The sequence below is a fragment of the Myxocyprinus asiaticus genome, chromosome 21 (assembly GCF_019703515.2).
Source record: "Myxocyprinus asiaticus isolate MX2 ecotype Aquarium Trade chromosome 21, UBuf_Myxa_2, whole genome shotgun sequence".
Classification (NCBI taxonomy): Eukaryota; Metazoa; Chordata; class Actinopteri; order Cypriniformes; family Catostomidae; genus Myxocyprinus; species Myxocyprinus asiaticus.
Window position 1 is genome coordinate 37,624,191 of NC_059364.1, and position 15,068 is coordinate 37,639,258.

General features: G+C 40.3%; 1 protein-coding gene across 5 annotated transcripts in view; it reads right to left on the reverse strand.

The window, feature by feature from the left end:
- LOC127412167 (echinoderm microtubule-associated protein-like 4) overlaps positions 1-15,068 on the reverse strand; it is a 140,848-nt gene that overhangs the window by 86,602 nt on the left and 39,178 nt on the right. For 2 of the 5 annotated variants that reach the window (XM_051648315.1, XM_051648314.1), the window contains exon 1: positions 682-947. The exons of 2 other annotated variants lie outside the window; for them this stretch is intronic. In XM_051648315.1, coding sequence (XP_051504275.1) covers positions 682-934 — 253 coding nt within the window. In that variant the 5' untranslated portion in view covers positions 935-947. Of the gene's footprint in view, positions 1-681; positions 948-1,854; positions 2,145-15,068 lie in introns of those variants that run through there. One more of the 5 variants, XM_051648316.1, reaches the window with a different exon arrangement.

The window sequence follows — 15,068 nt, forward strand, 5'->3', positions numbered from 1 at the left end:
CACAAAACATGGATACATGCATGAACAGAAAATAACTAGAGATAGAAAGTTCAAGATAAACATTGAATGGTGGCTTAGCAAAAAAGCCTTGAAGTTTGAAGGTCATTTAGACCAGACCAGACAGACAGACAGACAGACAGATACAGTAGAAGATAGATGGATAGATGGATAGACAGATAGACAACCGTGGCCATCTGCCTGGGGACGGAGGGGTCGCCGTCGGCCGTGAGAGCCGGAGGAACCGCGGCCATCTGCCGAAAAGGGGAGGAGCGGTTCCATCCACCAGGGAACAGAGGACTCGCTGCCATCCGCCGGGGGAGGAGCGAACTGGCATCCACCAGAGGGCGGAGGAGCAGTTGCGGACCGGGCGACAGTGCGTCCAGGAGCTGGCAAGCAAGTTCTTCTCTCTCTTGAACCGGCATCTCCAGCTGCTCCTTATCTCGCCCTCCACTGATTCAGCACCAGCCATGCTCCATCACAGCCCGGCCACGCCTTCCTCCTCGAACTGACTAACCCCCCCCCCCCATCTCTGGGGGGGAGACGCTGTCCTTTCGGCCGTTCTGTCAGCCAGTGGCACACCCATGTGAACCTGGGGGGAGAGACGAGGGGAGGCGTGGGGAGAGGAAAAGGGCGAGCGGAGACACACAGAGAGACAGAGGAGAGAGAGAAGAACTTGCTCACCGGCTCCCGGACGCACCGTCGCCCGGTCCTCAACCGCTCCTCCGCCCTCTGTCGGATGCCAGCTCGCGCTTCCCCTGAAGGACGGCAGAGAGTCTTTCGGCCTCTGGCGGACGAAACCGCTCATCACCTTCTCGGCAAACAGCCACGGTTCCTCCGGCTCTCGCCGGCCAGCAGCGACCCCTCTGTCCCCAGGCAGACAGCCGCGGCATCTCCCCTGGCAGATGGCAGCGGCGAGGATTCCGCGACAGCGCATCCCTCCTCCTTCCCAGGTTTCGGCACCACTGTAACAGTTAAATGATGGGCAAGGAGGAGGCGGGAACTGGCTGAACAGTAAACACAAACTTTAATTTAACTTAAAACCAACATAAACAAACATGCAGCGCGGCCGCGTGCGTCTCTCTCTCTCTCGAACCGGTGCCTCCGGCCAGCCCTTATCTCGCACTCCTGCTGATCAGCTGATTCAGCACTGGCCACGCTCCATCACGGCCTGGCCACGCTACATCACGGCCTGGCCATGCTCTCCTCCTCGTCTCAATGTAATAAGTCAGAACAGCCTATGCCAAGTTTAGTGGATGCAGCTTGAAAGTTCTTGGAAGAGTTACAGTCAGAAATTTTCAATAGATGTTGCACGTTCAATTAAAAGTAGGAGATTCAAATGTCCGCAACAAGAAAACCATAAATCGGATTGGTTAGAAAAGGTAACGCAACCAGAGTCAGAACATGATGAAGGGCTGTACCAAATTTGGTGGACGTAGCTTGAAAGCTCTAGGATGAGCTACTGGTCTCTATTTAAGGATTTTTTTAAAACCCTAACCCAAGTTTATCGCCTTTTGTTCAGATTAACCAACTTCAGTTTTTTAATTAGTTTAAACTAACCATTCACAAAACACTCTAGTGTGCTCACTATCCATTCTCACTTTAACAGCCAAGGCAAACATTCAAATGAATGGTCTTACTCTCTAAACACACACACACACACACACACCACTGAGGTGAATTCAGCCTCAATGTAGAGAGGTCAGAGTGTTACACACTACTTCCTGTCCCGTGTGGTGAGCCGAGTTGAACCTCCAAATGACAAAAAAGGAAGAAGACTCATACTAACACTACACATTATGGCCACACACACACACGTATCTCAGTAGACTCATTTCAATTCCTGCTTTGCATTACCGGTGCAGTGGTGGTTTAGTATAGCCGTAGAGTTACAGGCTGGAACTAAACCTGCCGGGCTGTCTTCCATTCTCTCCTTGCGCATGTACCTCTGCGATCCCCAAGACTGTGTGTTTGCTTCTATGCAATCTCCTTGTGTCCCGTGTAATTTACTGTCTGTCCCTGCAGTCGTTTTTGCCTATGTCTCTTCGTGGTCGCTAAAACAGTCTCACACATGCATTCTTTCTTCCTCTGTCCGTGCTGCACACGTATGCCCACTCACACAAAAGCTAGGGTGAGCAAGTGAGCATGAGGGTGAGGGTGAGAGAGAACAAGGGAAACTCGTGGAGGAGGAGATAAAGTGATGAAAAAAAAAATCTTGCATGAAGGGAGTGGCTAAAGCTTCAACGATCTGCTGTTCAGATGAAGCCACACACACAAGCGGACACACACTGTCTATGTTCTTGTACTGTGCAGTGTGCACTGGGATGGGGGGAGGGTACTGACAGGAGAGTGGAGGAGACCACGTGGAGGTGTCAGAGCTGCAGTGAAAACCTTCCACGCACACACAACAAATTACAATGGCTCTCCAAGACTCAAACACATTTTAAAAACAGTGACACTACTTTTTCAAATACAGTGGGGTCCAAAAATCTGATGCCACTATTGAAAATGCTTCTATTTAGCTTCTATTTTCATTACAAATTATATTAGCAGCATCAAAATTTGAGTGAAAATGTGAAAAGTTTTTGAATGACAACATGTACTCAAGCTTTCGTGGACTCCACAAATTTGTGCAAAACCTGATGATCCATGTTATTCTAGAATAATTTGAGAAAAGTTACAAAACGATCATCTTATGTGTTTCTATTGAAGCAAGAAAATCTGACCTTTTGTACAAAGGAGTTCACATGGTCAATGTCACAAATTTGCTTACATTTGAATAAGTGACCTAGAAATAGTGCAGACTTATAACTATTCCTTGTTTGTAATTTTCCAAAACCCTAAAACATTGTTTATTTCCAAGTTTACATGAAAACTTCCCAGATTTTCAATGTGGTTTCAGACGTTTTAAACCCACTGTGTATAAATCAAAATGCATTACGTAAATGCTGGTTGCTGAGACTATTCCAGCTAACACAGTACAGATTGTATTTCACTTCCTGTTCTTAGTAGTTTGCATGGCAGTTAACAAGCTTTTAATCAGTTATGGCCACACTTCTGATACATACATACTTCTGTTACTAATGTGATACAATTCTGCAATCCTACTAATGTGATACTAACCCTAACCCTCCCTGAATATCAATTTAAAGATTCAAGCCCAATATTGAACCCAACCTGGTCTCATAGAATCATGTTACTATGACAACACTTTTGCGCGCCTTTGTTGTATGTATCGCAGCATTTTCCTGGTGAAATAAACACTAGAGGCTCTACAACAGTGGTCACCAATTAGCAGGCCGTGGTCCAGGTCCAGGTCCAGGTCCGGACCCCAGCTTGGTTCCATCCGGACCGCGTTTAAGCAGAGGGATTATAAAACTAGCCTTCCACTGGCCACGGCATGATACACATGGTGACATACTTGCTCAATTAACTGACTTATGCAGCCAAACTGCTCCATGTTAGAGCGCCCTGTAACTAGTAGAATGGTATGAGAAAAGCTGACTTTGGATCAGCGGCTGCAAGCAACGTTCTATATGGTTTGTGTACACAGACAAACTTTTTAATTTCTTAAAATATTCTACATTTTTGTCATGTAAAAAACAAGTAATGAGAATTGTGAAACATACCATTTTTATGACATTTTGGTAGCATTAAAAATATATCCATTCAAGTTGTATCAACATGCAAGTTTGCAGTAGGCTGTCTGCAGTATGCACCGTGGATCAACTCAAAACAAGCTTGCACTGAGATGACTTAAGTGAAACATATTCATTTATTCATCAGACTTATTCCTTGAACATTTTAGGTTGGCATCCCCCACTGAATTTTATCCTGACTTCTGAAAAACATCTCAAGTTGACTCTGTCGATGGGCACCGTATATGGAGGCATATGATGCAGGTTTAGATGTTGAACTTTGTTGCATTAGGTAAGACAGTGGTTATTTTTCTTTATTCGTGTTGGCTGCCATGTTGATGAAATAACAAATTATGCATATTCCTGTTATTGAGTCTTTATTATAAATATGACGTGAAGACCTACTGATTGTAGACTTTCTAAATATTTGTTTGTTTAGTATGTTGTTTAGACAAGAGTGTTGTACCATAGCTAACATGACCTGTAATGTCTTTTGTATGCAATGCATGGCTTATATGTATGGAATGCATAGTATAGCAGAAGAGAGAGTGGCGGTGAGAAAAAAAGTAATGCAAAAGTAATGTAACACTTTACTTTCCATAACAAGTAACATTTTAATTAATTAAGTTACTTTTTAAAGGAGTAACGCAATATTCTAACGAGTTACTTTTAGAAGTAACGTTACCCAACACTGCCCATGAGTATCTAAAAATATTCAAACACAAATACTGGACTGTTGTCATTCAGCTTCAAAATGAACAGTTGATTTTTTTTTTTTCCCATTTACAGGCATGCGCATTGGCATGCCCAATTCCCAATGCACTCGAGAGTGAGAACCACATTATAGCGACCACGAGGAGGTTAACCCAACGTGACTCTACCCACCCTAACAACCGGACCAATTGTTTGCTTAGGACTAGAGTCACTCAGCACACCCTGGATTCGAACTTGTGACTCCAGGTGTGGTAGTCAGTGTCTTTACTTGCTGAGCTTCCCAGGCCTCTTGATTTTATCTTTTAATATTTATAACAATGTGCTCTCGATTGATAAACTCACTGAAATATTTTAATCTTTTGGTAGAAGATCCCTCAAACCCCAAAACTTTGGCTTTGTCTCTAGAGCCCCAATATCCTAATCCTTGCCCAGATTTAAAGAGACTGTTTCGACTTGGATGTTTTTTTGTTTTTTTCTTCTTCTTTTACAAAGTACTATGACTGCCAACTTGGAAATTTACAATTAGGCCTACTATTTAAAATAAATGAGCATTCCTTATGTCATTTCATAGCTATACTGACTACTAGCACCATGTAAGTTATTGTCCAGACCTTTGCTGGGAAGGAAATCCAGAGACCAGACCTCCTGGAACTTTAATTGAATACCCCTGCTCAACAATAACAATGACTTTTATTCCTTTTCACACAAATTATGTCGTTGGACATTGGACATGCCCGGAACACCTTCACATAAAAGCATACAGGATGCATCCTAATCAGATGCCCGAACCACCAGGGGCATAGCAGTCATTTTAAAAGTGGAGGGGACACAGCTGTCAGTAGGTGGCTTGCACAGACCCAACAATTACAGTGCAGTATTAATACATTACACTATATGTTATATATAAGTATAATATAAGTATTATATTAATATATATGTATCATTTACTTTTAATATTTGTAGTATTTTAAAGATTCAAGTATTGTGAAATAATTGCAAAATTTCACAAAATTAGCTGCACAGATAAAGGGCATCTTGAGGAGCACTTACTTCTGTTTCACACATGACAATAAACGACTGAGCACAAGCTGGTCCTGAATAAATTATTTAATCAATTACAATAATGACAAATGTGCATGTGCAATTTATTTTTTCATTGTGGGATTTAAATGTATCCAAGTGGCTTGAGTGTTTCGACTACGTTCACCAAAATTCATTTAGATCCATTTAATGATTCAGTGACCATTTCTGGTGATGCCATAGGGTGGTGACAAATGAGTGTCTTGTGTGAAACGAGTTAGTCACTGAATCAATAATTTGTATGTTTACAGATCTGCAAAGAGACTTTAGTCGAGGTTTTAGGCATTATAAGAACAAAGCAAATCTAACATTTCCCTACAGTTTGTGAGCTGCTGAGCATGAATTTATCAAAAGACAACAATAATAGTCTTATAATAATTATAATGAGTTTCATTAATGACCGTACGTTTTCATGTATAAAAAAAAGTGTCTACATATCTATTCACTTCAGTAAAATGCCTAAGTGTTCTAAGAACACAGCAGATCTATCTTTTTTCCTACAGTTTGTCGAGTGCACAGCAACATAGAGGTAAAAAAAAAAAAAAAACAGGAGCTGATATTAAAAATAGCTTTACATATTTAACACAGATCTAGTAATCTGCTTGAATTGGCAAAAACAACCGATCAAACTTTTACCTCACAAACATAATGTAAAAAAATTGCGGGGGACGTGCTACACCCTTGTGAACCACCTCAACTGGAGGAGCAGTGGCTTTATTCACCGTACCTCTTGGATGTCAGAGCCTTACACCCTATCCCTTAGTGTAAGCCCTGCCACCCTGCGAAGAAAGCTAATTTTGGCTGCTTGTATCCTTGATCTTATTCTTTCAGTCACTACCCATAGGTGAGGGTTGGAACATAGACTGGCTGGCAAATTGAGAGCTTTGCCTTCAGACTCAGCTCCTTCACCAATCCGCCTGTCGATCTCATGCTCCAACTTTCCCTCACTTGTGAACAAAACCCTGAGATACTTCTCCACTTGGGGCAGCTGCTCATTCCCTACCTGAAGAGGACAATCCTTCCTTTTCCAGCAGAGAACCATGGCCTCAGAATTGGAGGTGCTGATCCTCATCCCAACGGCTTCACACTTGGCCTCATACTGCCCCATTACGAGCTTGGTGTCACAGCGTGACGATGCCATCAGGACCACATTGTCCACAAATAGCAAGGATGCAATCCTGAGGCCCCTAAAATGGACCCATTCCACACCTTGGCTGCATCTTGGGAGAACATATGTACAGTAACTAGTGTTGGGCCTCATGTATTCAGATAGAAGACAAAGGCAGGCCTAACACAGTCGTAAAACCTAACTGAGCACACGTTGAACACATATTCTACCTGCATCCTCATGTGATTCAAGTAAGAGGTTTACATCTGGGCAGAGATAGAATATTATAGTGTGTTATTCTTGTGTATCAAGGTTATTGCTTGTAGAGTTTACGGACTGCCAAGTCCGCTCATTGCTGCTAATAATACTCAAGGTATTACTGTAATGTACTGTTATCACAAATAAGATCTGCTGTGCTGTAGTCCAACCACATTGGACTGTTGTGTATTTCAGCCATCGCGGGTGAGACCGGCACACTGAGTTTATCCATTAAAGAACCAAAGACCGCGGGACGGTTTACAAGCCGTTCACCGCATCTCTGAGTGATAAACTAACAGCTGCTTTCTCTCCCAAGATCGCAAAACCGGCTTTGGTGCCGCCACTTTATTCTCCCTCTCTCGTACTAACCACACACACACACACGACCCCTCACAAACATTCTCGCGCACACTTTTGGCTAGTAGATATCTTCATGATAAAGCTCAGCTTTGTCCCTAAGTTATCATACAAGTGGAGACACGCAGTAAACGGGCAGATGCCATTAACCGGCTTCTCTCCGGTCACTTTCGTGGCCATATTCTCTGGCCGGATATCTTGCGTGACGTACTCTCCATGAGAGTCACGTCTGCCATTTTGTGCGTGTCACTCCTTACACACACACACACACACACACACCCATTCACACTCACAAACACACACACACACCTACCTTACTCTCATGTGTTATAGGCTTATTTTGGTTACCATATCTAATCATGTCACTGTTTAGTTTGTAGCTGTAAGTGGGAAGTTTACTGACTGCATTGTACTGATTATTAATTGATATTACTGCATAAATAAACTTTGTTATATTTCAAAGAGAAGTGTTTTGGTTTGTTTTGCATACACCTGTGTCAAATGCTGGCAGGGGATGTCAGTGCTCGGATTCAAACCTTCATTGTTTCCTTTTTGAATGTCGATTTTCTTAAGAGAACAATCTAATATTGAGACTGTTATACTGTCTGGTTATTAGTCCCTGATTCCAGGGTGGTGCACCGGCGATATTAATCCTTATTAATATTCTATTGATTTTGATAACTGATAATTATCTTTGACGATTGTTGAATTTGAAGGATCAATAAGCTAGTGTTAATTCTAATCAATGTTCCATTGATTTTAATAATTTATTATCTTTGATAATTAATATTCTATTGAATTCGATGGTTATCTTTGATGTGAAAGATTAAAAGAGCTAACACTGATTCAAATCAATGTTCAATTGATTTTAATAATTGATAATTATCTTTGATAATTATGAATTATTGCTAATAACCAAACCCACTCCTGAACGTAGTGCACTACATTTACTGGTGCCCCGTATGAGGTTTTAATGAGTTGGAATCTACTAATTAATTTAAATATTATTTAATAACTAAATAAATCATTAATTATTTCTGATAGTGACACTGATCTAAACAACCAGTAGAACCTACACTCGCAAATACCAAATCTACACCATAACCCAGTTTATTTCACCTGGGTACGTCTAAGGGACCACATAATACAATTTTGAAAAAATTTCGCCACAGTCATGTAATTTTCATGAGGTTGATTTGATCCCACTTCCCTCTGTAAATGAGCAGCACCTGACCTCAATCCCATTCATCCCATGACTCACATGTTTTTGCAAAAAAACGCAAGCGAGCGACTACGTCCATGCGTGTGAGTGTGTATAAAATCAATGTGCGTTTTCATACATGTGCAGTTTTATCCCACACAGTTCAACTCTGAGTAACACTGGTAACTGTGCCTTGGCAGGACGTCCTTCAAAACCAACACGGTGGTTTATTAATCTAAGATCAGAGAGAGAACAACATAGAAGCAGTGTTTTAAAAAGAATGAAATGTTTAATTATCCTTCAGATTTAGTTTGTGAAGGGGCCAGCCTGTTGCTGAGGAGAGCTATAAAACAATAAGAAAGAAAGATAGAGAGCGGGAGAGAGAGAGCATTCCTTCAGCAGACAGCTGCCAAGTTGGTAGAAAAAACAACAACAAAAATTGACTGGTAAGAAGCCAGAAGGAGAGCCAATAGAGGGGGAGAGAGGTAGACGGAGGAAAGGAAGAATACTGTGGCCACGTCCACCACAATATTTATATTGTATTATACACCACAGCACAAAGAGCCCTAAAACCGAAAGACAAGAGATTGGAAAGATAATCACAAAGCAAGTCAAGGGAGAGTGTATGGAATGGAACGTCATCTCGCACTGGGATCCAGGTGTCATACAGACACAATTACAGATGAGAAGGGGGTGGAAAAAGTAGGTCAAAGGCCAATTGCATGGACTCTCAACCTTCTCTCATTCTCATATGCATTCACATGCTCGCATACCCAACACACTTCATGACTCCATTTTGGTTAGCTTACAGTAAAGTCACGTATGATAAAGAGCAATCACGGAGTATGCCATGTGATGAATAAAAAATGATTTACAAAAATGTATTGCTGGTTGATGTCAAGAAATATAGGCTCTTTGCAGGTGCAGTCGTTTAGATGGTGTATCTCATTTAAAAGGAAAAGGTGACGTTACACAAGGGGAAATTTTAGTGACATGATACTTTAGGTCTAGTAATTATTTTTACAGCAGTAGATTGACTGGTTATGCAAGTTGGGTCAAACAGGGCGTTAATGAGTGTGTCAGACCCTAAGGCAAGTTTAACATGGTTAAAAGTGCAGCACACAGGTGTGCAGATACTTTAATTCAAAACTTTGACATGTAACATGAGTGCTGAGGTGTATACCTCGTGTTAAACAGGTAAAAGGTGCAGTACTTAATTGTAAAGACCCCAAGAAATGGCTTGAAGAGTGCCGTTTTCTTTCATGTGTTTAAGCATTTACAATTGAAACAGGAAGTTGTGCCAGACATATCAAAGAGCGTACTCCTTTTTCTTTTTTTTTTTCTTTTTTTTTTTTTAAATAGCCAATAGCCTTAGTTTATGTCATGAACCATTATTTGGTACTTTGCAGGAGGCAGGAATATTCTCATTTTAGAGAGCATTTTATTGGGGAAAAAAAATTGGTTAGGAATCTGAGTGCAAGATGAGTTATGAAATTGTTTGTCTCATTCTCCAATAATATATATATATATATATATATATATATATATATATATATATATATATTAAATGTGTGCATGTGTTAAAAGTTAAATGGTCAACTTTTAAGGGACGCACTAGATGGCCTAAAAAGCTAAAAAAAAAAAAAAAAATATGGACTAAAAATCAAAAAAAAATTAATTTCTCCATGTTATAAAACACCTTGGTCTGCACAAGTTCAGCAACAGAAAGATGCCCCTACAAAAGACACACTCATACACATTGAGGCGCGTTACATGCACACCAATACGCTGATAATTCCTAAAATCAGCTTATTTAAAAAAATCTGAAAAAGCAAGAAAGCCATGTTTACATGATTTGAAATAATCCCATGTACCACTACCCATCTCCCACCATGCCTCAGGAGCGCGACTTGCTGTCGCGTGGCCTGGCCAGGCAGCGGTGGCACAGTCAACCTGAGAAAGGAAACCAAGAGTCGTCAGAGGCCCACTGACCTCACTCTAAAATAGAGATGACAGGAAGGCACACAGGAAAGAGAGTGTGTGCATGTGCAAAGGGCAAAAGCTGTTCATACTTTCGATGAAGCATCTGCATGAACACCCAGATGCCTTCCCAGAAACACTGTCACCACAAACACACATAGCTGCAGAGATATCAAAGACACCAGCAGTTTATGTGAGAATTGTAAAATTATCATTAATAGCACTTTTGAGTAAGCAAGCCAGTAGTCATTTAGCTGAAACTTTATTCCAAAGTGATTTACAATACACATTTTACAGGGACAGGCCCCCTCGAGCAATCTGGATTTAACACCATGTCCTAACCAGACGTAACAAGTAAGTCTGTCTGTCCACACTGTAAAAAAACAAGTGTATAGGGTTAGAAACCGAGAAGTGTTTTTTTTTTTTTTTTTTTTTTTTTTTTAAAGGTGCACAAAGTAATTATTTAAGCATGTCGTCTTGGACTTACAGTGACACCTAGGGGCATGGATGCAGCATCATTCAAACGCTTCCATTACGAAAATAGAGAGTTTATGGCAAATTTGCAGCAAACTTACCGCAAATTCACCACTGATCATTTTCACATGCAAATTATCTTTGCGGCAAACTTGCGGCAAATTGTCCATTGTTGCCAAAGGTTTGCCGGAGATCCACCACTACCAGCGAAGAGCTGCAAACTTCTGGCAAACATCTGCAGTAAATCAAAAGCTCATTTACATGTGAAAATAACAAGCGGGAAATTTGCTGCAAATTTGTGGCAAGTTTGCAGCTAGTTAAACATTTTTGTAAGGGTATATCGTTTTAAGTTACCGATACCATTGTAGAAATTCACTATTTAGTCAGACACGATTCATTTAATCCATAAGTGAAAGTGTCTAATAACAGGGCAGTTACTGATATTTGACGAGTAGCATTCGGCTGGTCATGTGATCACAACATGGGAGCCCCCATTAGGGGACCCTTTTCATGTAGAATAAAACAGCTTTTATAAGGTTAATGATAGGACTGAAGTCTTCATCTCAGGTGAGTGCTCATGATTTTATACATATGTTTCAAAATTGCAATCCTATGGAGCCCCTTAGAGAACAAGCGGGAATTTTTTGTTCTGAAATTATATTGCGTGCCCTCGCAGTTAGTTATGCATTTCCTTGCAATAGTTTGCATTCCCTCACAATACCTTGCGTTCCCTCACAATAGCTTGCGTTCCCTTGCAATGCATTTTACGTTCCATTGCAATAGCTTGCATTCCCTTGCAATAAGTTTTGCATTCCCTCGCAATGGTTTGTGCTCCCTTGCAATAGTTTGTGTTCCCTCGCAATAAGTTTTGCATGCCCTCGCAATAATTTTGAGTTCCCTCACAATACATTTTGTTCCCTCGCAATAGTTTGCATTCCTTCGCACTAAGTTTTGAATTCCCTTACAAAAGTTTACGTTCCCTCGTAATACGTTTTGTATTCCCTTGCAAAAGTTTGCATTCCCTCAAAATAAGTTTTGCATTCCCTCACAATCATTTGCGCTCCCTCACAATACATTTTGTGTGCCCTCGCAATAGTTTGCGTACCCTCGCAATAAGTTTTGTATTTCCTCACAATAGTTTATGTTCCATCTCAATACGTTTTGCGTTCCCTCGCAATAGTTGCCGTACCCTCAAAATAAGTTTTGCGTGCCCTTGCAATAGTTGCATTCCCTCGCAATACATTTTGCGTGCCCTTGCAATAGTTTTGCATTCTTTCAAAATAAGATTTGCGTTCCCTTGAAAATAAGTTTTGCATTCCCTCGCAATAAGTTTCATTCCCTCGCAATAGTTTGCTTTCCCTTGCAATAAGTTTTGCATGCACTTGCAACAGTTTGTGCTCCCTCGCAATAAGTTTTGCGTGCACTTGCAACAGTTTGCGCTCCCTCGCAATATGTTTTGCGTTCCCTCACAATAAGTTTCATTCCCTCGCAATAGTTTGCGTTCCCTCGCAATACGTTTTGCGTGCCCTTGCAATAGTTTGTGCTTCCTAGCAATAAGTTTTGCATGCCCTTGCAATAGTTTCATTCCCTCACAATAAGTTTTGCGTTACCTCGCAATAAGTTTTGCATTTCCTCGCAATAGTTTGTATTCCCTCGCAATACGTTTTTTATGCCCTTGCAATAGTTTGCGTTCCCTTGAAATAAGTTTTGCATGCCCTTTTAATAGTTTGAGTTCCCTCAAAAATAAGTTTGCATTTCCTCACAATAAGATTTGCTTTCCCTCGCAACAAGTTTTCCCTCGCAATAAGTTTTGCGTTTCCTCGCAATAGTTTGCGTTCCCTCACAATAAGTTTCATTCCCTCACAACAGTTTGCATTGCCTTGCAATAAGTTTTGCGTGCCCTCACAATAAGTTTAGTTCCCTCGCAATAGTTTGTGTTTCCTCGCAATAAGTTTTGCGTGCCTTTGCAATAGTTCGCGTTTCCTCACAATAAGTTTTGCATGCCCTTGCAATAGTTTCATTCCCTCACAATAAGGTTTGCATTCCCTCGCAATAGTTTGCATTCCCTCACAATAAGTTTTGCATTCCCTCACAATAGTTTGCGATACCTCGCAATATGTTTTGCATTTCCTCGCAATAGTTTGTGTTCCCTTGCAATAAGTTTTGCACACCCTTGCAATAGTTTGCGTTCCCTTGCAATAAATTTTGCGTTCCCTCGCAATAAGTTTTGTGTTCCCTCGCAATAAGTTTTGTGTTCCCTCGCAATAGTTTGCGTTTCCTCACAATAAGTTTAATTCCCTCGCAATAGGTTGCGTTCCCTCGCAATAAGTTTTGTGTTCCCTCGCAATAGTTTGCGTTTCCTCACAATAAGTTTCATTCCCTCGCAATAGGTTGCGTTCCCTTGCAATAAGTTTTGCGTTCCCTCACAATAGTTTGCGTACCTCGCAATAATTTTTGCGTTTCCTCGCAATAGTTTGTTACCTCGCAATAAGTTTTGCATTTCCTCGCAATAGTTTGTGTTCCCTCGCAATAAGTTTTGCGTGCCCTTGCAACAGTTTTGCATTCTCTCACAATAAGTTTTGCATTCCCTCGCAATAATTTTGCCTTCCCTCACAATAATTTTGCCTTCCCTCACAATAATTTTGCCATCCCACACAATAACTTTACCATGGTTTTAATATAGTAATCATATTTTAACCTTTATATTTGTAGTAAAACCATAGTAATAAAACAGGAAAATGAAAAATATGGTGTTAAAAAAAATCATAATTTTGTGGTTATTATGGTTTTACTACAAATATTTGTAGAAAAAAAAGCATAGTAACCACACAAATTACCATTGTTAATCTATAGTAAAACCATGGTAAAACCATAGTAACCACAATAATTACCATGGTTACATCCTTGGTTAAAGATAGAGCTTTGTTGTAATTATTAGTGTTCTTATTAATGGTATTAAATTAATGGTATTAATATGGTATTAATATTGTATTAAATTCATTACCATTTCCATCCCTACCATGCGATGTGGAACAGTCACAGCCAGTCAGAGCATAACTTGATTTCTAGCTGATGAAAAAGAAACCAAGTCACTGACAAAACACTTACAGGCCTCTAAATGACACATAAAAACAAAGCATACTGTGGTTGGTCACTTTACATGTCGGTCAGATGGTCTCTTCCTGTCTAAGTGGCCGGTTCTTGACCAGAATAAGCCCCAGTGTGGAGCAGACTTTAAGCTGCAAGTCAGTTGTCAGGCTAGATGAGACTGCTTTCAGGAAAACTTATGTCTTATATCTATAAATGTGACAGCACTGCACTTGAATTGATAAAATCATATGTAAATTATAAAAAGTGGTGTAAATGTGATTAAATTCTCAGTGTCTTGACCAAAACCCTTTACTTTTGTCTCGTAACATCCACTGAGGCCAAAAAAAAAAAAAAAAATTTCAAGGGCACAGTCCCAGATATCATATTGGTTTGTACAGCTGTGATAACCAGGGGAAGGTATAGTTCAAGCATGCTTTCACTTGAATAGGTAAAACATATCACACATCTATTTTAAAATGTCAAACCCGGTTAAAGAGCTCTCATTTGCATGTCAAAATTTCAAAACCATAACAATATGGCATATGTCCTTCTTAAACACCCAAAGCTTTATATTCACCTATTTGATTTATTGCATTATTGTTCCTTTAGGCTCATTTTGGGCTTTAATTGGGTCCATATCTATCCATCTTTCTCCTGCATAACTTGAGGCTAATGGTTTTTGACATGACACATTTAGGCATGTCTGAACTGCAGGTTTCAGGCTTACACAATATTTAAGAGTAATGCACTCTGATGCTAGTATAATGAGTTACTCAACATCAGTTTGGCTCCCTGGTAGAAGGGAGAGGTGCCAGCATTGTGTAATCAGTGCACTAGAATTTGAGAGGTTGAATTAGAGGAACTTCTTCAAACACAAGGGAAAGCAGAGTCTCAGACAGCACACCTGCAGACCGTTCCCTAGCCAATAAATCCATAGTTTACATAAAATTAGCAAGTGCTCACCAAAATTAAAAACTCCAATTAGATTGCCAATTAGATGCAACTTCCGGGAGACAGGGTGCACACATTTCAAACAGTTACTGTTGGGTAGTATGGTACTACATGTAATCTGGATTACGTAATCAAATTACATAAAAATAGGTACTTTTAATTAGATAACACTCAATTTTTAAATGTGCATAGTCAGATTACTTGCTTTTTTATGTATTAC